The sequence below is a fragment of the Accipiter gentilis genome, chromosome 23 (genome assembly GCF_929443795.1).
Source record: "Accipiter gentilis chromosome 23, bAccGen1.1, whole genome shotgun sequence".
NCBI classification, from domain to species: domain Eukaryota; kingdom Metazoa; phylum Chordata; class Aves; order Accipitriformes; family Accipitridae; genus Astur; species Astur gentilis.
Window position 1 is genome coordinate 9,394,828 of NC_064902.1, and position 25,262 is coordinate 9,420,089.

A 25,262-nucleotide genomic window follows, 5' to 3' on the forward strand; every position below is an offset into this window, starting at 1 on the left:
ACAGAACTTAGAGCATAGATTGTGAGTCATGTTAAAAAAAATAAAAAGCTCACTGTAGTTCTGAATTCAAAGGATGGACCTCCCTAAGCTGTTTTTCGTATTTAGTGTCCAAAGAAGTTCTGCTCATCATTCTTTGTTCTTCCTAGTACCAGGTTTAAAATAGTGAAAATAGTTCCTTCCAAAAATCTCAACTGCTGTTGCTGATGTTTAACAAGTGTTGGAACATGAATGAATTCAAACTGACAGGTGATAAACCCCAATGTTTTGTCAACACTATAAAAGGGTTAAAAGGAAGACATCTATATCTAGCTCAGTAGCCACAATACCTTCAGTCAGCCACAGGTAAAATCATTAAATGACTTGTTCAGGATGCAGTCAGAAGAGAATTAACAATTACGATGAAGCAAACCTGGTTTTTATATTTAATGTTTAATTAAAAAGGGTGACCATTATGTTACAATGTATGTAGGCTTCTGTGAAATGTGTCTTACTGGCGGTTGACATTCTAATTTACAGTGCTTATAAAATTAGCAAGCATAGCTAATGAGAAGTAAAAAAAAAAATTCTTGTGGACATGCAGGTTTCCTCCTTTATCACAGACCTTTCCAACAGTTTCAGCCCCAACAGTGAACACAAACGCTAGCTAAAGCTTTTTTCCATTTTTCACAGGTGGAGCTGAATAACCACCTCCACTTGCATTCACGTTAAGTGTGTATTGCCATTTCTTTAGGGCACATGCAGCAAGTGTTTGATATTTGCTTTTATTTAAATAGTTTGCCATTACTGACCTACAATAAGTTTGTGGATGTTTCTAAAATCTAGATCTTTTTCTGGTGCTCTGCTAACACTTTCCTCATCTTTTGTCAATGCATTAGAATTTTTCCTCCTAATTACATACTTATTTGAACTGAATTTAATCCTGTTCATTTCAGACTGTTTCTCTTGCTGAAAAATACTATTTTGAATTCTAATCCTGTATTCCAAAGTGCTTGGAGTAGCTTCCAGCTTCATGTCATTTGACAAATTTTTAAGTATTCTCTTCAGTCAGTCATCTAAATCCTGAATCAAATTATTAAATTGCACTCAATCCAGGCCAGATCATTCCCCTCCACCAAATTCGCTTCCTAATATGACAATAATAAATACACTTTGAGAGCACAGGTGTCTGAAAAGTGAATTCACCTTATGTTCATTTCATTAGGCTAGTAGTCCTTAGAGGTAGACAAACATTACTGAGCAGGTAACATGCTGTGGCTTATTTTTCTGTCAGTCCCAGTTGGAAGCTCTCATAGATGATATGCTGCCTATGAGTCCTAGATTGGTGTGGGTGACCATACTTCTCCTAAAAATACTTACAGAATTTAACTAAGATATCTCTTCCTCCTCTCTCTTCCTCCTTTCTCCTATGTAGTACAAAAGATACTTGTCATAAAAGGAAATCAGACTGGTTTGACAGAATGGCTCTTAGATTGTTGTTGGCTATTTCTTTTCATGTTATTATGTTCTATATGCTTGTGAATTGATTGTTTAATCACTTTTGCTAGTGTCTTTCTGGGTAGTAAAAATCTAGGAAGTAATTCTACAGGTTTTTTCCTTTTCCTTGGTTTGGAAAATAAAATTTAAAAGTATTTAAAAATATGTTTCCCTTTTCTTGTCCTTGGCACTTATTTTCCTGCCCACAGATCTTCAAAAATATTCACTAATGGTTTAAAGATTCATCTGATTAGTGCCTTGAATACTCTATGGGAAATTCTATCAGGCTTCATTGATTTAAACACATCTTATTTGTCTCCCCTTCTTTTCCAAATATGACCTCAGCTCCTAATCCCATGGTTAAAAATACTTGTGTCATAGTGACTGCTCAAGTTAAACTTTCTGGTGAAGGTTAAAATAAATAAACCATTGACTACTTGAACTTTCTCTGCATTATCTGTTGGATTCTGTGTACTACTTGTTAGAGTTAGCTTGCATACACACTTTCGTATGGCTTGGACCTTATAGATACTTAGTGAATAAAGCAAACATTTTCAACTGTGAGAATTTGAAACTGGATTTTGGTGCTAGATCTAAGGTGTCCTTTGGCCAAGTATTCCTGATTCGTAAAGAGAAACATTGTATTGGCCCCTATTATTTCAATGACTCCTCAACTGGCATGGTAATTTTCAAGTCAGTTGGATTACAGTCATGTTTTAGACCACATTTTATAAATGTGGTCGATGAGTCACAGCATCATGAATTTGTTTAGAAGACAGTTAACTTTTGGAACAGATTTCCTGTACTATTTAGAATTTAAAGATAATACCTGGTATCCTCAATTTCATGTGGAAATGAGTTGGCAGCCTGGTAGGTTAAGGCACAAAAATGTGATAGTCACCTTTTGGTCTGACCCTACAAGTCCGTGTAAATCTTCTGCAAGTATCATTTTCAGAAGTTCTTCTGTCTCAAAGATAATGCTTATCATCACACTACACACGTGTTTGGAGAGCAGGGAATGGAGTTAAATTTTCTGTATTTTTCCCAAGTAGGGTTGTTTTGAAAAAGCAGCTGCCCTCTCTGACATGTGAACTGTGCTATTTAATGTGATTCCTCTGAATTTACCAGTTCTGCAAAAGGCAATAAGAAAGTTTCCAAGATTAGACAAATTAGAAGAAATAAATCATAAAGTGAAAAGGCCACGCTTTTATGTCTAGCCTTTAAATGATGCTGCAAATTTTTGTGACCTGGTTTAATGAAAGGGTTAAACAAAGCGTTATACACTGTTTGCTGTCTTTAGGCATTTGTTCTGTATCCATGGACTTATTTTAATGTAAATAGGCACCTCAACAGCTGTGTCCCCTTAAGCACATTTTATTTAGCAGCTGGGTTATACACGTCACTTGGCAGCCATGGATTTTCAATTTTTCCCTGTGCCAAGGGGGCAGCTGGAATAATTTGAGTGCTCGTTAATTTGGGAGAAATATGAGCTGTGTAAGTCAGACAACATGAGTCTTCTGTATGGTGTTGTACAAGGATAAGCGGATCAGGGTAGAAGCAATTTGCCCTGTCCCAAGGGGGCCTTCGTTTTTTAATAAGCTGGTTATGAAAATTCTATTTCTTTGCAGTTTAAAGAGTCTAATTAGAGCCTGTAATTTCTCTCATATAACTGGAGTGGATGAAGGTTAACGTTAGGCCTCCAGAGTCTTTTCACATTCATTTACAGACTTAAATCAGGTAATAGTTTGTAGCTAATTAGAACAGTGTATTAAATATTTAGTTTGACTTGACTTAACTGTGAGAACACATGGATGCTGTAGGGCTACAAAAATGATAAAGTAGAGCTAAATTTAATTTTTAATCAAAGATAAACTTAAAGGCTGTATAGTAATTTTAATACTGACTGGTATACTATGATGGTCTGAGCAGCAATTGCCTTCAGCTGGTTGAAATGTCAAGATAAAGGAACGTGATGTCTATTTAATGTCCTTGCTGTAACACTTTGATGGTTCAAACAATTCATGGTGTATATACACACTGTCTGAAGGATTAAATGTTTTTCAGCATAGCAGACAGTTTTTATGTAAAATCTCATTTATTTTTCTATCCACTAACTCAGCATTTTCAGAAAGATTTTCTTAAAGAAACTGTAGTGCTTCTACTCACAGGAAGTCCGACAATAAACACACATTCCTACCAGAGTCTGCCAAACAGTGGGTCTGCTGTTCCATCAGAGCAGTATCTGCATTTGCAGCTTTTACTTTTGATGATTTTTGGTTTCAATGAATTAGTAAGGTAATCTTAAAATTCCATATGCAAACTTTTTTCCTGTTCTTGTAAATAAAGCCTTCAGTTTTATTCTATTATGCTTGTAATTTGCAAAATTCTTTGCATTCTGTGAGTAGACCTTGCTACAGTTTTCTGTGCTACATTATAAAAATCTTCCTGTTGCTGGTTGAATTTCTAGAACTTGAACCTTTTGCCACTGAAGTTAGTATAAAAACTAACTAAAATTTAGTTTACAGAACCAAACATAGGCTTACAAATTTGAGCTCAGCACCACATTGACTTTTACCTAAAACAGTTGTTCAAAGCAGCGGCAGGGATTTGTATCTCCTTGTAATGAAGGAAAGCTTGCTCAAGTCAAGTCTGCATGAAAAAAGACAGGTAGATCATATCCTGAGTGACGAAATACAGAAGCTCACTTCAATACAATTCTGTAAAGCTTCTGTGAAACAGATCGTATTTTATTCAACTGGACATTTTTAGTAATGCTTCTCAGTCAGAGGGTGAGTGGCTATGGTTCAAATTTTTCTGGCTTTGTTTTACTGATTATTTTTTTTTGTATTGTGTGAAATTTATTCTATGAAACAATTTTGTTGTTTAAATATGTAGCATCCAACTAATGCTATTACCCCATATTATATAAAATGGCATCGCACAGATGTAGCTGGGTGGACCTACAAGAAAGCCTGGAATGACCCTGGATCTGATATCTTTTTCAACTATCTTTCCACAGTTTGGTGTCTACCAAATCATTATGCCTTTGGTAAGAGAATTTAGTGCTTAGACAACAATTACATTCTGTTAGATTTTTAGCTGGTGAAATTTTTGAAGCCTTTTTACAAATTTATAGAACTGATTCTTATTTCCAGTGAGAATTGTGCATGCTGATTTGTTTGACTATGAGTACCTTGGTACTACTGTCTGTTTGCTCATATGTTAACACCATTGTATTTTAGATTGGAGTCTTAACTGCTCATCATCTTCCTAACCTTTCACAGGGTTTCAGTAAGCTGATTTCTTATCCCATAAACTGAGTACAGCTCCCCTTTGTCTTGCCTGAAGGCTCACTTACATCCTCAGCAACTGGTCTTGATAGCAATGAAGTCCCTTGTTCATTTGTGAACAAGGCTGTGGATCTAAAACCGGAGTATAACAGTGGTGAAATACTTCAAAGTGAAAAGGGAAGAATGCTGATAAAGGGAAGAGGTGAACAAAGAATTGAGACAAAATAAAGAAGAAATATACTGTCTATTTGACAGGAAAAAAAAAAAGACAAAAAAGCATCTGTAACCTCAAAATAGTCAATTTTCTGGCTATAAACTTGTTCAGGCCTCAGATTCTTGGCTCGTGATCTGTACCTTTAATCTCAAGTTTCCTCTCAAGCATTTTTTGGATTCTAGAAACTCCATTACAGATTGGTAGAAAATCAGTGATAAAACTTCTAAATATCACCTTATTTCGTTACACTGCTTTCCCAGTTGCCAATTTTTATAAAATGGTTTATGACTGCAATAATCCCCTGAAAATCAGCTGTTATGGGAGATAATAGCCAGTTGTCAGAGCATTAAGCACCCTTGACTTCACTTTGGGCCATTACGTAACAAAAGAATGAACTGGTGGTAAGGTTGCCAGGTGTATTAAATTATATGATGAATTATAGAGAATCTGTAGTGGGGATTAGTGTCCAAAAGAGACTAGTGGAGATTGCCAAACCCATTATCTGATAGGACTGCAGGCTGGACAAAATCCCAAGGGTGAAAGGCCAGTGCCTTATCCATTATGTCATCCTCTAATCTGTGTCTGCGCCATGCACAGTGAAGTATACTGCAAATAACTTACCATTGTTCTATGATACATCCTGGAATTATGTAATAACAGAAGTGGAGATGTTGGCAGTATTTGGTTACTTAGAATTTAGTCTGATTTTGATCTTTTCTCATGGATTCTTGCAAAAAATATTAGTTGATATACAAGAAAGCTAAGTAGTGTAGTAGCAGACATTGTATGAGTCTGCTTTTTCCACAGAAGTTTCAGTTAGGTCCAAGAAAGTTGGTTATGTCATAGTTTCTGCTCTAATCCCTTCCTCTCCTCTCCATTCAGATAAATTAATTTGCTTCGACTGCTATTTTGCATTTAAGGAAGAAAATATCTGTTCTACATTTCAGCAAATCCACCAGCATTTTGAAGAATGGCTATAATAGGTATAGTTGAACTATCCTTCAGTAGTTCATCTAGGCTTGTCTGTTAATGGTTTGTAATGACCGATCAGGAATCGTGCATATCAGGACTGGAAACAAAAATTTCTTTAGCTTTTCAGATGAAAACACAGAACTTGTTCCTAGTTCCAATAAATAATACCATATTTTACTTTGAAATAGTAACATTGTTATGATAGAAAAATGATGGCTGATAATTTTGGAAAGTTATAGAGGTGCGAGTTAATATTTTCCTCTCCCTCTATACTCCGTATAGTTGAACTCATTGTACCATGGCTGGTTTTACCAGTGGCAGGATATAAAAAGTAGAACAAATAAAATTTTCTAAAACTCAGTAAAATATTTCTAAAATAGTTTTTCTGTAAAAGTGTGTGGTATATACGCAGTATTTGGAGATACTGTATAAAGATTTTATTGGCACTCTATAGATAAATCTGAAATACTTATAACACAATTAACTCATTGGTCTCAAAGTAATTTGTAAAGGTGGGAGAAATGTTATGGCTTGTGCTGAAAGTAAAAGTTGCAGTGAAGGTAACAAGCTGGTTTTTGGTACTCTCATGCTTTGTTGTTTTTTATTGTTGGGGTTTTTTTCATCTAATCATAACTTTTTGAAAGGCAGTCTCTGGGATGTCATTTTCTGGACATGGTTTTGGCCCAAAAGTTTAATATTATCAAAATCTGTGAAAATTTTCTTTGCTGAATTAACTGTTAAACTGCTATGAAGAATTTAGTACACTCAAGATATATAGTGTTGTATTGCACTTTGTACATTATTGGTTGTTTATTTAGCATCATTAATACAAGCTGTACGCTAAGCAGGAAAGATAAGCTAGAAAGTATTAGATGTTTCTTAGACCTATTTTGTTGGTTTTTTTTTTTGTTTTTTTTTTATTTTGCTGTTTAATCCCAAATCTTAAATGGTTATTTAATACAACCTATATGCTCTGCCAAATCTTTACATGTAATTCTTTAGTGATAAGCTCCTGCTGTGCCATTTGAAGCCCAACTGCCTTGCCCAGTTCTCTGTGACCAATAATTCAGGATGTATAAAGCAACTAGAACTTGTCCCCCTGTCAAAGGCCTGAGATGTCTTGTTCCTTTCAGAACTATGTCAACTGTCAAACTCCTTTAGGGAAGCAATAAGCCTTGTGCTAACATGGTGTTGGACACTTTCTCATCACCTGCTCTATCCTTGAAAAGTGTAAAATAGCATAATCTCATCTTCCTCTGCTAACTATATTCCTAATGTATTGGGTGAATTTTGACAGTAGCAAATTATTCTTTTGTAAATCAACAAAAGATGTCAACAAATTTTCAATGCTACAAGAAATATCCTCACTTGACGTCTTATGTAAAACTTATGTAGCTTGTTTGAATTTTCTAAAAGTGACCCTCAGCAGCCCTAGACCTAGAGGGTGGATCTAGAAATGCTCCTTGCAGGCAAGTGTGACATAGTAATTCTGTAATTCCCCTGACCACAAGGGATTAACTGCAGCATCAATTTCCTTTTTTCTTGCACGTATTTTCTGAGGTAGGTCTATACAAAGAGCTGTTGGGGATGCGAATGTTTGGGAAAGCAGAGCTCAGCTGCCTGATGATCCCCAGACAGATTAAGTGTTTTTCTTTGTCACTGTTTTTGCTTACAACAACTTGTTTTCCAGTTAAATAGACCTATTAATTATTTGGGGGTTGTTTCCGTTAACTGTCGCATCAGCACTTAGGGTACAATGCGTAGTGTTTCGGGTATCATTGTAATAGAAAACACTGTTATAAAATTGTCTGGGTACAGTGTGCAGTTGTAGGAAGGAGAAAACATGAGGAGATGTGTAAATGCAAACTTTTCCAAAAGAGGTATTTTAAATACTACAGGAGAAAAATTAACAATGAAGAAACTTTTACGGAGTAACTTAATGTTTAAGGATTCAGTTTCATGAGGTAATGGCTTCAATTTCACGGCTTCCTTGCACCAAATGCAGTGTCAGTTGAGTCTTTCAGCACCTTATAGCATAAAGTTCTCAATAGGGCGGAAGATATTGTACTAGTGCTATCTTGCATTGTATCACAGGGCTTTGTAGTCCTCATCAGTAAAATTTTGTGTACTCATTTAAAGCATTGTCTTCATGGAATTTCCTGCTAGCTTATCAATGCAAATAGATCCTTAACTCATTTTTTCACCACTTCCTAATAAAAAAAAAAAAAAAAAAGAACTAAAATTAAAAGAGCTATGAAGACATTCAGAGATAAGGTGAAGTTTCTAGAGTGACCTTGTATTTCTACTGCTCTTTTACCATGCCTGTTCATTGCCCTGTAAGTAATGCCTTTGCAACAACCATCTACACTGGAGTACACTTGGAATTTGTGATTATTTTTGGAATGCTTTGTTTGTGTGTAGGTTAAAGTTAGAAACTATAAGACATCTCAAAAATTGATACTTTTTACAAACTCAGGTTTTTTTCCCTTTTCAGATTTAGAAACATTACTTGTGCAAAGGCCTGTTGCATGTTCAGATTTTTTTGAATGTGAATCTTACTGATCTTGACGAATGGATCCAGTATGACTCTCAAAAACCTTTATGACTGTATCCAGACTGTTCGTCACAGGAAAGTGTGGTGGGGTAATGCCATCTCCTTAACATAGGGACCAACTGCAGCAATCGATTTTCCCTTTTCCCATTGGTGTCTTCTGAGGTAGAGCTGTAGAAAAGGATGCTGGAGAGAGAGGAATAGGAGGATGAGATTATGTAAGGAGGAGTGATATTGAAGACAAATCTTGAAGTGGCAACAGGCACAGTGTAATGTTGGGAGGGAAGCAGTGGAAGCCTAAATAAATCCTCAAGCTCTTTCTAAATTTGGAAGTAAGTTTATGTTACTTACTTTTCGAGTTTGAACCTAAAAAAGACATCAGAAAATTATAAAGCAGCAGGACCCCAAGGAAAAGAAGCCAGATATTGAAGCTTAAAAGATGAAGAGTTTATAAGTTTATCCTGGGTAACTAATTTTAAGAATATTTCCACTATAACAAAGGATAAGAAGAAATAGAGCATGAAAAATTCATAATCAACAGAAAGAGAAGCTGGTTTGAAGAGACAAGTAATTTACAACATAAAACTGAAATAGCAAAAGAATAGAATCAGAAGTTAACCCTGGCAAATTAGAATGTGATGTAATTGTCAATTCTGCCACAAAAAATCAGACCTTGTAAAGTTAACTTTTGGGTTTGGTGTCATGTCTGCCCTCTCCCCCGCCCTCCATTTTATTATTTTACCTCTTGGTAGACTTTCAAAGAATGGGGAACCTCCCTACTGCTATTTTTATGAATAGAAAAATGGATCTGCCTGGAAGGGATGCACATGAGAGTTTCAAAATGACATTTTTTCTTTTCACCTTAAGCTCTCTTAAGTTTTCCTGTATTCTTCCCATGTGCTCTCTTAGTCATATTCAAAGAGGGTGAACCAGAACTTTGCTTTTTGTCGGCACAGACTCTGAGAATGTAGCTCTGGGATTGTATTTAGAGGAGTGGCACCAGCTGTTAATGAAAAATATTGATAATTCTGCTCTGCTTCTAAACAAACATAAACAAACCAATATTTTTTTTAATATACTAACCTGTGTAAATATTCAGTGCCTTTTAGATAACACATGAATATGTTTAGGAAGAGTAGGAAAAGAAACGTCAGTACAAATATGACTTTTCTTTTTCCTGGATGCTCATCTTCACTTTTCAGATGACAGTATGCAGCACAGGCTAATATATGCTAAGGGAGACCAGTGATTTTTCATTTTTAAAAGTTCTATTAACAAGAGACCTAAATAAATGGCAGCCTTTTTCATTATTAGGTTCACAAAATTTAGGCAAATAGAGAATTGCTTTTGTGAATCTTGAATTAGAGCATTTAAATCAAATCTAGACCAGCTCTGGTCTCATCTGCTCCTACTGTCATTTTCTTAGCTGTTGATCAACTGAAAATCAAAGTGCTACGATCAGTGCACTGCTGTGAAGATCAGAATGTTAAACCATTTAGGGAGTTCTTTGGATAGGGTAATACTCAAGTGGAGAATCAAGCACCTTGAACGGGGTGGACACATGCTGTCTAGATGATAAGGGTCCTTGCAACGGTGTCTTCAGCTGTATTGGGTGAGATGCTCTGAATTGCTTTTCTGCTGAATCTCCAGCTGGCCTGTGGTTGTATATCGCTACTCCAGCACGGGAATGATTCATTGCTGTTTATTATCTTAAATTATGTACAAAACATTTCCTAACTATCTTAAATATGCTCAAAAGACTCTCCTGTGTGACTGTTCCTCAGGCTTTCTACTATGATACTATGCAAGTATCTTTTCCCTGTACAGTGGTCAATTCTACAGCAGGAATTGCCTGAAGAAGTCTCTGGGGTGGCCAGATTCTCCAGCAAAGTAGCTAATTAACACCTTGAAGTATACAAATAGTGCCTTTCAGGTGGTCTAGCCATAGCATGAGTTGCCTGGAAAAACCTCCAGGACTGTCCCAAATTCCCAGCTTGAGACGTCCTGTAACAATTAAGCCAGTTCTTTGTGGTGAGGCTGCTTAGGAGTTCAGGCAATCACTTAGTCTCATGTTGATCCATTGTTCCCTATCAGTCCATTTGCTCATCTATGCAGAGACTAGCTGGGGTGTTCCTGGACCACCATAACTTATAAGTATGGGAACTTGAATTTCATCCCTATATCCCACTTAAAACTTAAATTCCATAGCTCTTGCCACAATACTATTTGTATTTCTTGCTGAGCCAGAAAGGAAAGACTATTTTGATGAAGGTGTCCGTGAAATAGTTTGCAGCTGCAAAGAGAGGTCTGCACTGTCAGCTACAAGCAGAAGTCCCTTTTCCCCTCCCACACTGTATTTTAAATTTCTGGAAATACTACTTTACCAGCTGTTTGGCATGAATATATAACTTCACAGTTCCAGGGTGTAGAATCTTGCAGATTGACTCATCTTGCTTAACACAGACAGAAGATGGTCCCTGGAGAGAAGGTCCCTATTCTCTTTGTTTTGCTGCTAGTTAAATGAAGTTTCAGAGGTGAGGACAGTTCAGTGACTGCAGATTAGTCCATGCATAATGGATGAAACTGTTAAGTGGACCGTTCAGATGAAGTAGTTAGCACTGAAATAACTGTCATTTAAATCATCATTCTTAGGTTTCCTCACTAATGGTTGAGTGTGTGCACACTTATATAAAATCTCAGCGATTTTATATAAGCTATCTGTCCAGAGTTTAAACGTTCAAACTTCAGAATATTCCCTAGCTGTAAAAGCAAGAAACTTATTAACAGTACTCTCTTATTTTTTCAAAATTTGAGGGGATGCAACAAAGAATAGAAAGCAAACCACCTGTGTAATCCAAACCATGATCTGTGCCTACGTAAGGCAACAAGAGTGTAAAACAGAGAGACAGCAAGTTAAAAATAATATATGCAGTTAAATATCTACTGTTGATTTAAATATTTTACTCAGTGTAAGATTTGTGTTCAGTTTTGCCTGAACTACTGAGCTGGGTGGTTCAGTGCCTTAATAGTATTTAATTCTGCTGTGTACATGGGATAGTTACCAACACGACTCGTGACAACTGTTGACATGTTGTGCCACTTCTCACTAGCTCACTATGGACTAGTGGTTTGGACCAGAATTCACAATCAAGCACATAGAAGCTGACTGTCATAAAATGCACTGTTCAGATTTGTCCGTTGCTTAATATGAATATGATTCTACAGTTCAGAATCATTTGAGCTTATGCAGCAGTCTTTTAGTAAGAATAGTAACCGAATGCAGTGCTCTTTCCCAGAGGTGATCCTTCTAGGTCAGGAATGAGACATAATAACAAGGTAATATATGGGAGGTTTCTACAGCTGCTGTTTTAAAGATAATTAAAATCCATCAATCTCAAATAGTATTCTTTGCCATTCAACACCCACTTTAGAAAAATGTAGAAAAATATGAAGTGAGAAAGTCACAAGCTCTATTAAAGATTCTAGTTCCACTGTCCTTTCAGTTTCTGTAATATTACTGTGGAGCTCTCACTCCATTTTCTGTGAACATTGGCTTAAAAAAATAGTAGTCTGTGGCACATCTGTAGGAGCTACATACTCTGCGGGAATAGCAAGTATAGTTCCAAAGATGAAAGTTTTTGCTCTTGGAGTAAGCCTTGCTTTGCATTCAGTGAATCTGACATCATCTACAATTTTCAGTTTTGTAGATAGGATATAACAATTCAAAACTAGTGCTTCTGCCTGAGAATATTGCCTTTCTCCACAGCTAACAGTTCATGTTAAGCCTTAATATAGTTGATATCATATTTTATGGGTCAGACATTGAAAATATTTTGATTCAGGTATCTCAAATATCTTACAAAGCTTTCAAAATTATCCAGAACTGAAGGGTTCTCTTTCTGTCATGTGTTTTCTTGCCAGAGAGGTACTTATACCCTCTGATGCAGATTCCTTCTCAGATGAAAATGGTCTCTTGATTCAGTCACAGTGCTTGGATATTGAAAGGTGTTTTTCTCATTTGGTTTATACTCAGCCAGAGCATACGTAGACTATGTAAATGTTGTTACTGGATCTTCTGGGACTGGCCCATAACACCTTTGAATTTATTCAGTGTGCCTTGACTAAAATGTTCTCTTCATATGGATTCAAAAGAATTTTTAGCATCCTAACGTTAAGTGTTGTACTATGAGACACCGATATAGGTGTATCAGTTTATATGTATCTATATAATGTGTATACTTATTAAAGCTCATAGTTGCTATTGTGTTATTTTCTTTAAGGTCCAATACAAACCACAGAATGAGACACTTTATGCTTTCTCATTATAAATTATAGAGATTTCAGTCATATGCCTCAGTACTATATGTATTTATCAGTATTTTTATCAGTAGACTATACAATATTAGTGCTATATCTGGATTGTTTGAATAAAATAGTTCATGCAATCATTTTGCAGAGCGGAACTCCTCTGTCACACTTTCCATTCGGTTACTTCAGATACACAAAGAAGAAAATTTGGTGGTCACTGTTAACAGTCTTTACCTAAAAACATTTATCTTTCATGGTATCCGAGAATATGGATGGATATTAAATCTGGTACCTAATGTCTAGTCAATTTAAAATGACAATTTCAGTGGTAACTATGACAGAGTGTGTCCTGTTTTGCATCATTCATAGCCCATCACTGCATAGATCTTGTCCACATGCAGGAGTTGAAGGAATTTGAACTTATCCTACTAAATTAATGTAGCACTTCTATAATATTGACTTAGTTATATTTTTATGTAGATGCAGAAAAGAGGTATATGACCACAGTAACTTTGTCTCTGTTTATTTGTATTATACCATGGATAGTACCAGCACATCTAGAATTACTAAATAAAATACCTATCCAGAAGAGTAAAAAAGTATAGAGTATGAAAGATATGTGGATCCAAATTTGTTTTGAAGAACGGGATTTAAAATGTAGATGTATTCAGGCAAGTTTCAATTGTAATCATTTATTACCTAAGCTATTGCTGTGAGCTCTGAAATCAGAAAATAATATGGCAAGCATTTGTTTTGTAAAATTACTTCCACAGTGAATGGTTAGGCACTCATGAGTGTTTCCCAATGTAAACTCAGAGTGAATTTAGCTTACAGTGGTGGGTTCAATGAACTGATCAAATGAAACTTTTAGTAGTAGAGCTATAATGAGAATTGTTTGCCATCAGAGCTGATTTTGAGGATTTTTCTCACTGTTCTGAACAGACTATTATACAATATTCATAATACCTATTAATGTATCTTTAAGGTCAATGTAAAAGAAAAACTTTATTGTATCAGTGGCACTATTTTTTAACTAAAATACTTTCCTGTGACCTTACATGGTTATTCTCTTATGGCGCTACTATGAATAAGTCATTCTATTAAGTAATGAGCAGTATAGAAATAGTATTTTAAAAGTATAGTTTACCTTATATTTCATTTTATAAAAGATTTCATACTTCATGTTGACACTGGTAAACATCATTTATGTAACATGCACAGTGAAAAGTGCATAGAGAGAAACACACAACTCATTGGGACAGAGAAGGAAAACAGCACTTAATAAACTGATCACTCATCTTCAGTGCTAGCTCTCTAATTGATAGCTTTTATTTTTATCTTTTCAAGTAATACCAAACAATTAGCAGTACTTTTTATGATGCTTAAAATATTTTTTAGCGAAACTGCCGGGAGTGAGTGAGCGGCTGTGTGGTGCTTAGTTGCTGGCTGGGGTTAAACCACAACTGCAGATACCAAGTAAACTATATGTATAAAATGTACTCAAAGAAAAATCATTAAAATCCTTGCAACAGTATCATAGAGGCAGCCCATTCCTATGATACTGATATGTTGAAATTTTATTTTTTGTAGGTTTAATGCAGTTAGTTTGCTGCCTACTCCTATTATCATGCTTACTGCTCATCCTTTTAGATAAGGCTGGTCTCCTTTTATTAGGAACACAGTGTAGTTTGATTCTTTATAGATTAAAGCATATCATTAAATATAAATCTCTCAGATGTATTCAGTCTCATGATAGGCTATATTCGAGCATCATTTTCAGGAAGATAAACTGTGACAGTGATTTATGCTGTATTTTGAGGGTATAAATCTCACTATGCCCTTTCACATGTGTTTAGAGAATACAGATTTTATTAATTCTTTTTGTGTCTGTCAATGAAGCATAAAACTACCATTCTTTTGTTTGATGGTGTGTTCTTTAGAGTCTTAGAGTAGGATTATGTATACTGTTTGATTCAAACTAATTAACAACACTATAGAATCGGTGTGTATACTTTTTAAATTATATAAATCATTATTGATTTCTATGTACATTTGATGTTTGAAAGACTGGGAAAAGTTTGTTATTGAAATCTGGTCTCTAGGCATGATAATAATGCCAAACACCATGCATGCGTAGAAACAGGATCCGGCCATTAAGAAAATGGACAAAAGGGCAGTGAGGGAATATAGTACTACAACTAACAGTAAAGAGGAAAACTTTCAAAGACATTTTAAAACTATATTCTGTGAAAAACACCTATGGGAGCTTAATATAAAGTTGCTATATTCTACAAATAATTTCTTTTGTCTCACTGTGAGTGAGAAAAAAGTGCTAATTGAAAAAAATATAAGAAATTTCATTCTTTGATTTTTTTTTTTTTTTAATTGCAAATGAATTAAATTAGTGGTCTTCATAAACTTCTCATATCATGACATTTCTTTCCGTGTAATTAGCTTTCTGTATAATTTAAGCATGTCTGTTTTGTGAATGTAAGACCCAATTGGCTATTGAATAAAATGTTCTGGAGGATAGTTTGTTGTGCACAGCTTTTTAATGATGATAACAGAGTTTCTGTAAAAAAGTTTGGATTCTATTAAGTATACTGATAAAAAGACAAAAGGATCTGATGTGGGTTTAGATAAAATTTTTAGTGTTACAATATGGAGTTCATAATTTTCTTTCTTCTCATACATAATGATAGCACTGTGTTTGCAGCTACAAATTGTCAATTTCCAGTCCTAATGTAATCTATTAGTTTTATCTTCAAAATCCACAAAATGTAGAACAAAGTTACTTCATTAGAACATCAATCAAATTTTTAATCTGTGTAAAATATTGCTAATTTCATAGAATCATATGGGGACCTCTGAAGATCATCTTGTCCAACCCCATGCTCAGAGCAGGAAAAGTTAGATCAGGCTGCTCAGGAACTTGTCCAGTCAGATTTTGAATATCTCCCAGGACGCAGGTTCTGCAGCATCTCTGGGCGATGTTTTCTAATATTTTTTCACCCTCATGATAAAAACGTTTTTCCTCATATTAATTCAGAATTGTGTAGGACCTTCTTCTGACTTTTGTCCCTTGCTCTGCTGTCTGCTTAGAGTCCACCTTCAAGAAGAGTCTGTTTTTTCCAGTAAGTCAGTGTCTGTCTTGTATGGGAGAATCCAAAACTGAGCTCAGTACTCCAGATATGGTCTTACAATGGAAGGGAGGGGAATAATCACCTTGTATTCATCTTGCTAATATGGCCCAGTATCCACTTGGCCTCTTCTGCCTAGACAAATCATTAGGGAATGGGAGAATGATTGTGGAAGTTTAGGCACGTGGAATGTGAGGCATAAACCTTAGCATGGCAAGGGTTACAGTGGGCAGAACATGAGCTCTAGGTGTAGCTGTCAGGTGCTATTCCCAATTCTCTTGCTGAGGGGCTAGTCAGATCAAGCGAGGCTCACTGTGCTCCATCTTACACAGCTCTATCAGATGGTAGATGAAGAAGGTGTGGAACTGTGTGGGATTCTTAGACGGAATATGCTGGGACCCGGGACAGTGATTTCTTTGCTCAGCACACACATGGTGGTTACAGACCCAGCCTGAACGGGACTGCGAGTGCCATGCAGACTTGTATTAGTGAGGTAAAGGAAGCTCTGGACAACACGCTCCTTTCCCATTCCCTGTTTATCTAACTAAAACCCACTTGATTATCTTTGCTGTAGTTTCCCATGTATAGAATGGGGTTGAGAGCAGAAGGTATGAGGTAGAAAATGCTGTCATTAGTCTACCGTGAAGACAAATTTGCAGCTGTTTTCAAGGCCTGCAAAATAACGCAACCCTGAACCTATCTCTATTTGATAAGAAAGAACTGAGAAAATGGTATGGTAAAGAGAGATGTATTTCACTGGAAGTTTTCCTTTGCTTTCTAAATGGCAGCTGTCCGAAGCTGCTCAAAACCACAGTTTTGGATATGTGTTATAACATGGAACTGTGGAGTCCAGACAAACAAGTGCTATCATTTAGCATCTATCAAGGCCTACCCTGCATCTAACGTTTCCCAAGTATGCCCTTCTTCTCTGCCAAGAAATTTTATCTGGGCAGAATTTTAAGGAGATTCCTTAAGATTTTAAGGAGGCAATTTTCTAGGATTTCTGGATGAAGGTCTATGTGTATGTCTGTGTACATGCACATGCATAGACCAGCTGCACGGCTTCTTGCTCAGATATTTCTGTCTGGGAAATGTGGCAACCTTGCATATGACTCTGCTGTTTATCACTTGATAGCACAAGTACCACCTGTGGGTACCTGTCTTTAAGTTGACAAAGGTACTGTGTCATACGAACCTTGAAAACTGAGGGGAATTTGCTTGCCTGGTGTTTCAGATCCTTTATCTACAGAAGTATTTGCGAATTAAGTGCCTTTTCCTCCACACCATAGCAGTTTTCTGAATTCATAAGTGCAGAACAGATTTGTCTGAACATGCAGTTTTGCCTTGTACCCCAGTGGTTTTAGTTTATTCTCACTTACACTGTAACCTTTTAGTCATAACTTTAGTTAAATGTCAGATATTAAAAACATCCAAAGAGATCAGCCATTCTGTACATAGAACAAAAGCCACATTTTGTCATGAAGATGTTACTGGCAGATATATATTTATTTATTTTTTTTTTAACGTACAGTGCTGTTTAACCAGTAATACTTTTTAAAAAAGGTCTATCCATATGAATTACACATCTGTATCTGAAGTTCCCCTGTGTAAGTTTTAAATGCGGTATTAATTGACTTGTTCTTTTGCATTGTACTTTCAGGTTCGTATTTTTACCTATCTGATTGGAAGAGAAGCTGCTTTTGCTGATAACCTGAAGTGGATGGCCTGTGCTAACAAAGGTTAGTTAACCTTTAACTGTGAAAGCCTTGTTTTCAAAACCCTATTATTGAGCCTTCCTGCATGTCTGACCCTTCTACAGATACAGTGTCACTGACATCTAATCGGAGAGGATGGGTTGTTTTTTTCCAGGAAAGGAAAAGACTTATTCATCTTGTAGCATATAATTTAAAAAGTAAAAACCTGATTTGAAATTTATTTTTTTCTTAAAATATACATGAAGTTTTTAAACTATGTGATCTTAAATTTTTATTCAGGGAACAAACTTTGATTTCAAAGCATTTGTTCTATTATAACAGTTATGCAGTCAGAGTTAGTTTGGTTCCTAAGAACATTGGGTACACGTCTTGTTGAGTTAGGCACGGTATGTAAAACACCAGACATCCTGTCCGTTGAGGAACTGACAGTGTAATTTTAAAAACAGGTTTATATTTTTTAAGGAAGGAGCATTAAAACATAAAAGATGCTAAGATGCTACAGTAAATGGATTGACTAATATAAGTAAGAATGATTCTGAAAAAAAAACCAAACCCCCTAATTAATCTTCAGGTTTTCCTTTTCCTTTCCTCTAGGAAGAAAAAAAAAAAAAAAGTTCTTTTTTTCTGTTGTGCCACATTACATTATGATGAATTGCATCAGGTGCTATCCATTTAGTCATTATTTCTTTAACTACTGTTATGTCCAGCTGATGGAAATTACTCAGTTTGAAGTCTTGTCTTAATCAGCTAATATTACACCATAATTTAGTTTAAATAATAGTATAAGAATCCTTTGAAGCATCTTTTTTGAAGACAATTTAATCAACAAAATCTTTTAGCTTTTTTAGCCCAGCTCTACAGATTCGTAAAGATCTAAGTACAGCAACTCAGAAATTAGGACCAGGCAACAGAGACTGCCTTAGTAGATCATCTGGTCCATGTCTTCCTTATTCCCAGAGGGGGAACAGTGGTCACCTTTGTCATTCTTCAGGACTACTTTGTTCTTTTCAGAGCCATGTTGCTTTGAGTCAGAATCTTACTCATGAATCAGCTAAACAGCTTAATTACTTTCTTCTATAAATTTTTTTCTGGGTTTAATACCTGCTCTCTGATAGCTTACAATGCAAAAATCTTCTACCTCTAATCGGTAATTAAATACTTTTTTATAGCTTTGAAAATCACAGTTGGAACCAGCATAAGTCATTATGGCAGACAGTATGGATTTAGTTCTTTTTCTTACAGTTTTCAGCTACAGCTCATCCATTTTCTTTTAGTGAAATGAAGGATTACAGCACAACAGATGAGGAGTGTAGTAAAGCTGGTCTAAAGATTGGCTGAACGGCTGGGCTGCAGTTTACTACTTGCACGGGTGGGCCAAAGTATGTTGTTGTCACTGAGGGTCAATGACCCTAAAATCAATTTTCCTTGCAGTGATTTTCCCCTTGGAAGCACAACATAGATGAAGGCTGTTTGCAGAGTTTCCAGCTGACTGGACTGTGGACAGCAGTCCTTTCCTTGACAATGGGTCACAGGGGAAGTTCATACCACCTTGCAAGACTTCTTTAGCTTCTAGATCCTGATGGTGAAACCTTGAAAAACCCCACTCATGTTTTTCTGTTACATTTTTATGTATAAGTAGGGCATATCTAGAGGGAGTTGGCTTAATGAAGCAAAACACCAAACCATTTTAAATACATTAAAACATTCAAAACCCCCAAAGTCCCTCTAGAGTGGTTTGTGAAATTTGCAGTGATTTACTCCTCTGTATCATAAGCAAGCACACATAAAGGAAAAGAATAAAGATTTACTAAGACTCTGAATTGAACAAAGGTAAAAGTTTCCTAGTGCTTAGCGTGCGTGTGCCACATTTTAAAGTACGTAAGCACTAACTTTCTCTCAGCAGTCACTCCCAGCAGAAAGCTGTAAAGATAAAGATGGGGGCTAATGCATTACTTACTAACAAAATGGCCAGGATTAAACTTTTTTTTTTTTTTCAGTAAAACTCTCTATTGCATTAGTAATTTGACAGCCTCTGTTTTAATTTTTTTTTTTAATTTTTATTATGGATTATCACTGTGCTTGGCATAGCGTAAGATGGACAAAGGCAAGGATTCGTCAGTACAAAGGAGCAGAGTCTGAGAGAGCAAAGTAGAGAAAAATGCTTTGCCTATCAGAGGTCTGATAGAGGCTCTCTAACTGCCAGCAGAGGACAGATCGGCCCTGAGGCAAATTATGCCCCAGCTGTAGCAGTTTATAGCCTATTGTATTAGCAGAGGAGAGCTGCGTACAGGAAGCCCCAGTCACATCCATTCCCATGATTAGCATGACCCCAGCACCTCCTGCACTGTGGGCTCCTGGGGGGTGGCAGGCAGCCAGCTAGAGATGCTGTTCACCTGCTTGAGAGGCCTCTTAGGTGGGGGGGCGGGGGGGGGGATTCTCCATGGGAGTTTTACAGCTGCAGTGAAACAATGAATTCCCTCCTTAGTCCATACCCAAAGAGGATTTTTAAATTGTGATATTTTATTAGTTGCAAGAACATTGCAACTATTTTGCACGGTGTCCAGAAAATGAAAAGTACTGCACTCCATGTAAAAATCCATTGGAGGCATTTTGAAAAGTTACGAGTCTAATGGTGGACGTTTTAGAGAAAAACAAGCTATCCAAAAACATTGCAAGGACTGTGTAATATGAAAAGGCAGCCCACTTGCAGAGCCTAAGTGTCTGTCTTTAACCACTTTATTATATACTTCTCATGCTTGTCATTACCAAATCTTGCCCGTTTCCTTCATGATTTTTTTCCTGCTGGGGAGCAAAAAAGAGTAGCGCTGACTGTTAAGGGGCTCTAAGGTGGCATAATTCACACACCAGGGAGCTGAGAAGCAGGTGTTAGAATGCAGAAATTTAAGCATGGGTTTGCTGCTATTGCTTACATGGCTTCAGCAGCTGTGCTCAAGAACTTTAGGGCATGTCTTTATCTGATGATTAAACCTTGGTATAGGAAGAGTAAGGTTTTAAATCCATGGGGTGCCTCTGATCTCTAGATAAGAGAGATAAATTTAACAGGTAGGAAGCTAATTCTTGTGAGGTTTGGCATTTGTTACACATAGCTACAAACACATGAATCAACAAAAAGTCTAAATATACAGTGAAAATGAACTAAGGGAATGTTACCTAGTGCTGTCTCTAGCTATAATATAGTAACTTTTGGTAGAGTTTTCCCATTAAATAAATATTAGAGCAAGCATTAAAAATATGGGACATATCATTCACGCAGCTTTTGCAATTCCGTTCACTTGTAAAGAAAGCTAAAACTTAAGGAAAACAACTTCTTTGTAGAAACAAAGTAAATAGATGAACCGTAAATTCACAGAATATGGGTAATTGTTCATATTACGTGAGTTACAGAAACTGTAAAATCATTCTGGATTTTTCTAATGTGAGCTGCAAAAGCACAGGCCATACTTACGAGATTAAACAGACAAAATCTTCAATGCAAGAAGTGAACTCTTCCCAGAAATTAGAAATGAAATCCACCCACCCCTGAGATCACATTATAAAAACCCTAGAAAGAATCCATATGGTTGTGTCTTATGCTACCATCTTCATCTAAGTCTTGTCTTTTACATGTCTTTAGCAGCAATTTTTACTTTTCACTAAACTCAGTTATACATATTTGAAGAAACCCGATTAAAAGGAATAAAGTCCCTTACACTCTCTTTCTTTCAACTTTTCGTCTGTTGCAACCTGATAGATGAATAAATCTGTGAAACACAGATATGGTTAAAAAAAGTAGGATTTTTTTCACACTGATCCCTTTTTCTTCCATTTGCTAACCTTGGCTTCTTTAGCTGTCATACTTACTGGGCAAGGAGCACTGCATGGCTAGCCTGCAACTACGTGCATGCCGGTATACGTGTGCTGATTTACCATCTGGCTGCTTCCAAATAGGATACTCATTGTCACTTCTTTCAATCTCAGGGTAGTCACAAATTTTCACTTATCTTTGAGACCTTTATTTTTTGCTAAGTTTATATGAAATTGATTCAGACTTACTCGCTATCTCTTTTAGTCTTAGGAAATTAGGCTAAACCCCTGTTTCCTCTATTGTGCAGTTTAGGGTTATGCTTTGCAAGTACTACAATGAGAAATAAATATACTTTGTCTGTAGCCTGCTGCCTGGACAGTTCTGTGTCAGTTGTGATATGACAGCATGTATTCTCAGAAATAATACAAAAAGAAATACCTAACATAATACACATCCATATGAACAATAGTTACAAATAAGTGCTCAAGTAGGTGTCTTTGCTCACGTTGGGTGTACCTGGTCCAGATGGATCTCTTCTAAATGAAGAAACAGAAGAAAAGAATAGAAAAAAAAATATTCAGCATTATCAGTGTCTTGTAACGTGTAAATGTGTATGGCACAACACTGAATTGTGTCACATTAGGTTCTGTTTTCTGTTTCTTTTTTTCTTTTTCTTTGAGTAATCTAGCTAAATTTTTTCACTTGAAAAACTGACATAAAAACCTTTCAGGAGGCAATCAGAATGCATGCTTTTTTCACAGCATGGTATTCTTTACCTCAAAGGTACTTTATAGGCCATGATTAAAGAATTTTTCAGGCATAGACACTGAGGACTTTTTTAAATGAGTCTTTAAGGTTTTGTTTTTAATGAAGTATGACATTAAAAAATGTTAACTAATTGTGATTTCAACCCATATGGTTAAGAAATACTGCTTGATTAGAAAGAGACCTTTCTATCACCTTAGATACAGTACAAATTTTTTCAAGTAGTTAATCTCCTCTGACTTTTCAGGCATTGTTTAATATGCTCATATATATTAAGTGTTTAAGTGCAGGTGCTGTTCTGTTGTTCACTGTACACTACTCAGTGCAAGCAGATCTCTGCTCCAACTGTAAATTTGCACACTTGTTGTAAGGGAAGTGCAAGTACTGGCACAACATGCACTGAAAAGTACATGAGCTTACACAACAAATAGTATTGGAGTGGTGATAAAAGATTGCGTAGAGAACACTGAAACAAAACGGTGATTCAGTCTGCTCTTTAAGGACAACTAAAACCTTGCCCATGGGGCAAAGTGAAAGTAGGTGTTTGGTAAAAGGAGAAAAGGAGAGATGGATGTACATGGAGGTCCCCTGCTTTAAATCTCCTACAGAGAAATGAGCAGAGTTTGTGTGCTCTTTCCTTGTAGTGTCGTAATCCTCACTTATAGCCATTGTACACTAGTCTAAGATGGAGGAGGGAAGGCAAAAGGCTGATTAGTCTATTTGTGCTTCTGTTTAATTTTTCTGAATTTCTGAGTGACCTGTTCTTTTGAGTATGTAATGTCAAACGTGAACAGTGCTGAATATGGCCTCTGAATATTGGTTCTCTTTTAAGCTTTCTGAAATGAGACATACCAAAATTGAGGCACTCTGAACTGCTTTAGGAGAATATAGGTCATCACCTGTACAATGAGTGATCCACACAGTTCTGAAGTATCTTGAATCCTTGATTAAAAGCACTATAAACAACAGTGTACATATATACATACATACATGTATATATATAATTTATGAGGTTCTCTATGTGAAGAGCTCATATTGGCATATTTTGTCTGTGTATTGACATTTACACCAAATTAAAAGAACCAGATAGTGAAGTGTCCCTTATTACTCACAGGAGGGAGAAAGCCATACTTTGACTTGGGAGAATCAGCAGTCCCAAAGCTGGAGCAGACAGCATCTCAGAAAGAGTAACGTACACATTAGTTTTTCCCCTAAGTGTTCTAAGCCAATAATTCCTGAAAGTACACTATAATTTTGGGTTTTTTTCATCATATACATAGAATTCTGATTTCTCAAGTACAGATTTCCTAATTAAACTTATGTCAATCATTTTACTCTATGGCTGAAAAAGCTTTCAGAACCTTAGACAAAAACTATCCCTGTTTTGACGCAAGAATTAAACCTTGATAGTATATGTAGTAGTCAGTTAACATCCTCACACAATACTGCACTTAATAGAAAAAAAAATTAAAATCAAATAACTACAATTCCTTAAGCAGAATATTGAATATTTGAACAGCATAATACGAGTATTAATACTACACCAGGAATATTTGAGATCATAGTATAATCAAATTAGTTTTGCAAAAAACCCACCACCACCTCTGCTTTTTCTTATTAAGTCAAAAATATGCATTAAGCTACTACTATGACTCATTTAATTTTCTAGATCTCTGCTATATAGTCTGTTCTTACACTGTGTCTTAATTCATACATAGATTAAATGTATGTAGACATCTCCATTTCATACTGCATGAATTATTGGCGGGTGTATTGAATCAGTTCTAACATTCAGACTACAGAGCACCCTTGCAATCTTGCCACAATTGGCCCTGTCTACAATAAACACAGTTCAAAAGTTCTTTGCAGCTGCCATGTTCTTCTGCTGAAGCTTAATATTCCAGCTCCACAGAAGTTGTGATCTTGTCAAAAGACTAAAATTGTAGCAAGGCCTCTTTCATGAAAATTCCATATTGGTCTTTTCTCATTAAAGAAAATGAATGTGTATGAAGGGGAAGTGATGCATTTAAATAAGGCCTGATGAAACTATAGCCTTGAAATTTGTTAGTCCTTCGTCACCTTTGCATGATGTGGGCTCCAGATGCCAAGTTTGTGAGGTATAAAGATACTTGACATCTAAGCACTGAAAAGGAAGTGGTGACAGCTCAGATAGCTGTGGCCTCTGCTGTTCTCAATGCTGTCAGGTTGTAGGAGATGTTTTAAAGGATTAACAATGCCGTGATCACTAAGCCAAGTAATTCTAGTTGTAGTCTACATTTTCTGTCACCTGCCATTTGTAAATAACATATTGCTATTATCTGATGTTTAGTCACATTCTGTAAGGATAAGTATTTTAGAACATATTCGGCTACTGTCTTATTACTGTAGTTCTAATCTGTAATGTTTCTTGAAACTGGACAAACGGAATGAGACGTTGTTGGACACAGTTAATACCAGTTCTAACTTTTAAAGTGTGAAGCATTTAACTCCCCCTCCCCCATCCCCAACTTCTTTACCATTAAACCACAAAAGTTTTCTGGAAATAGAGAGTTTAGGACAGGCAGTGCAGGGGTTCATAGCGATATTCAGAACCCAGTCCTTCAAGACTGGCCAAAGGTTTTGCAGACTTGTTTTCACCAGTTGTTAGTGTTTGAGGCTGCTCCTTATGAAACATTCTTTTTTTGCATTATTGCTTTGGAAATAAACAAGCAGAGAAAACATGACAGAGAGAAAATACATTATACTCCTTGTTGCAGTCTTCCTTAATTTGTTCTGTCTGGTTTATAACTTGGAATTTTGTGTTTTCACAGGGTTTTTTACTCAGATCTCTACCTTAGCTGATGTTCAAGAGAATGTCATGGAATATCTCCATGTTCTTAGCCGACCAAAGGTTATTGACCAAGAGCACGATGTAGTATGGACTGAAGCATATATTGACAGCACTGTAAGTCTGCATGATAAAGCATTTAATATAGGCTTACTGCATATAATGAGGAATTAGGAGCAAAACTATTGTGGTAGAAATACTA

The 25,262-nt window shown here is 36.2% G+C and overlaps 1 protein-coding gene across 1 annotated transcript in view; it reads left to right on the forward strand.

Moving 5' to 3' along the window:
* Positions 1-25,262, forward strand: part of CACNA2D3 (calcium voltage-gated channel auxiliary subunit alpha2delta 3) — a 479,329-nt gene that overhangs the window by 291,066 nt on the left and 163,001 nt on the right. Inside the window, exons 12-13 of the mRNA XM_049826767.1 lie at positions 17,609-17,687; positions 25,044-25,177. Coding sequence (XP_049682724.1) covers positions 17,609-17,687; positions 25,044-25,177 — 213 coding nt within the window. The remainder of the gene's footprint in view (positions 1-17,608; positions 17,688-25,043; positions 25,178-25,262) is intronic.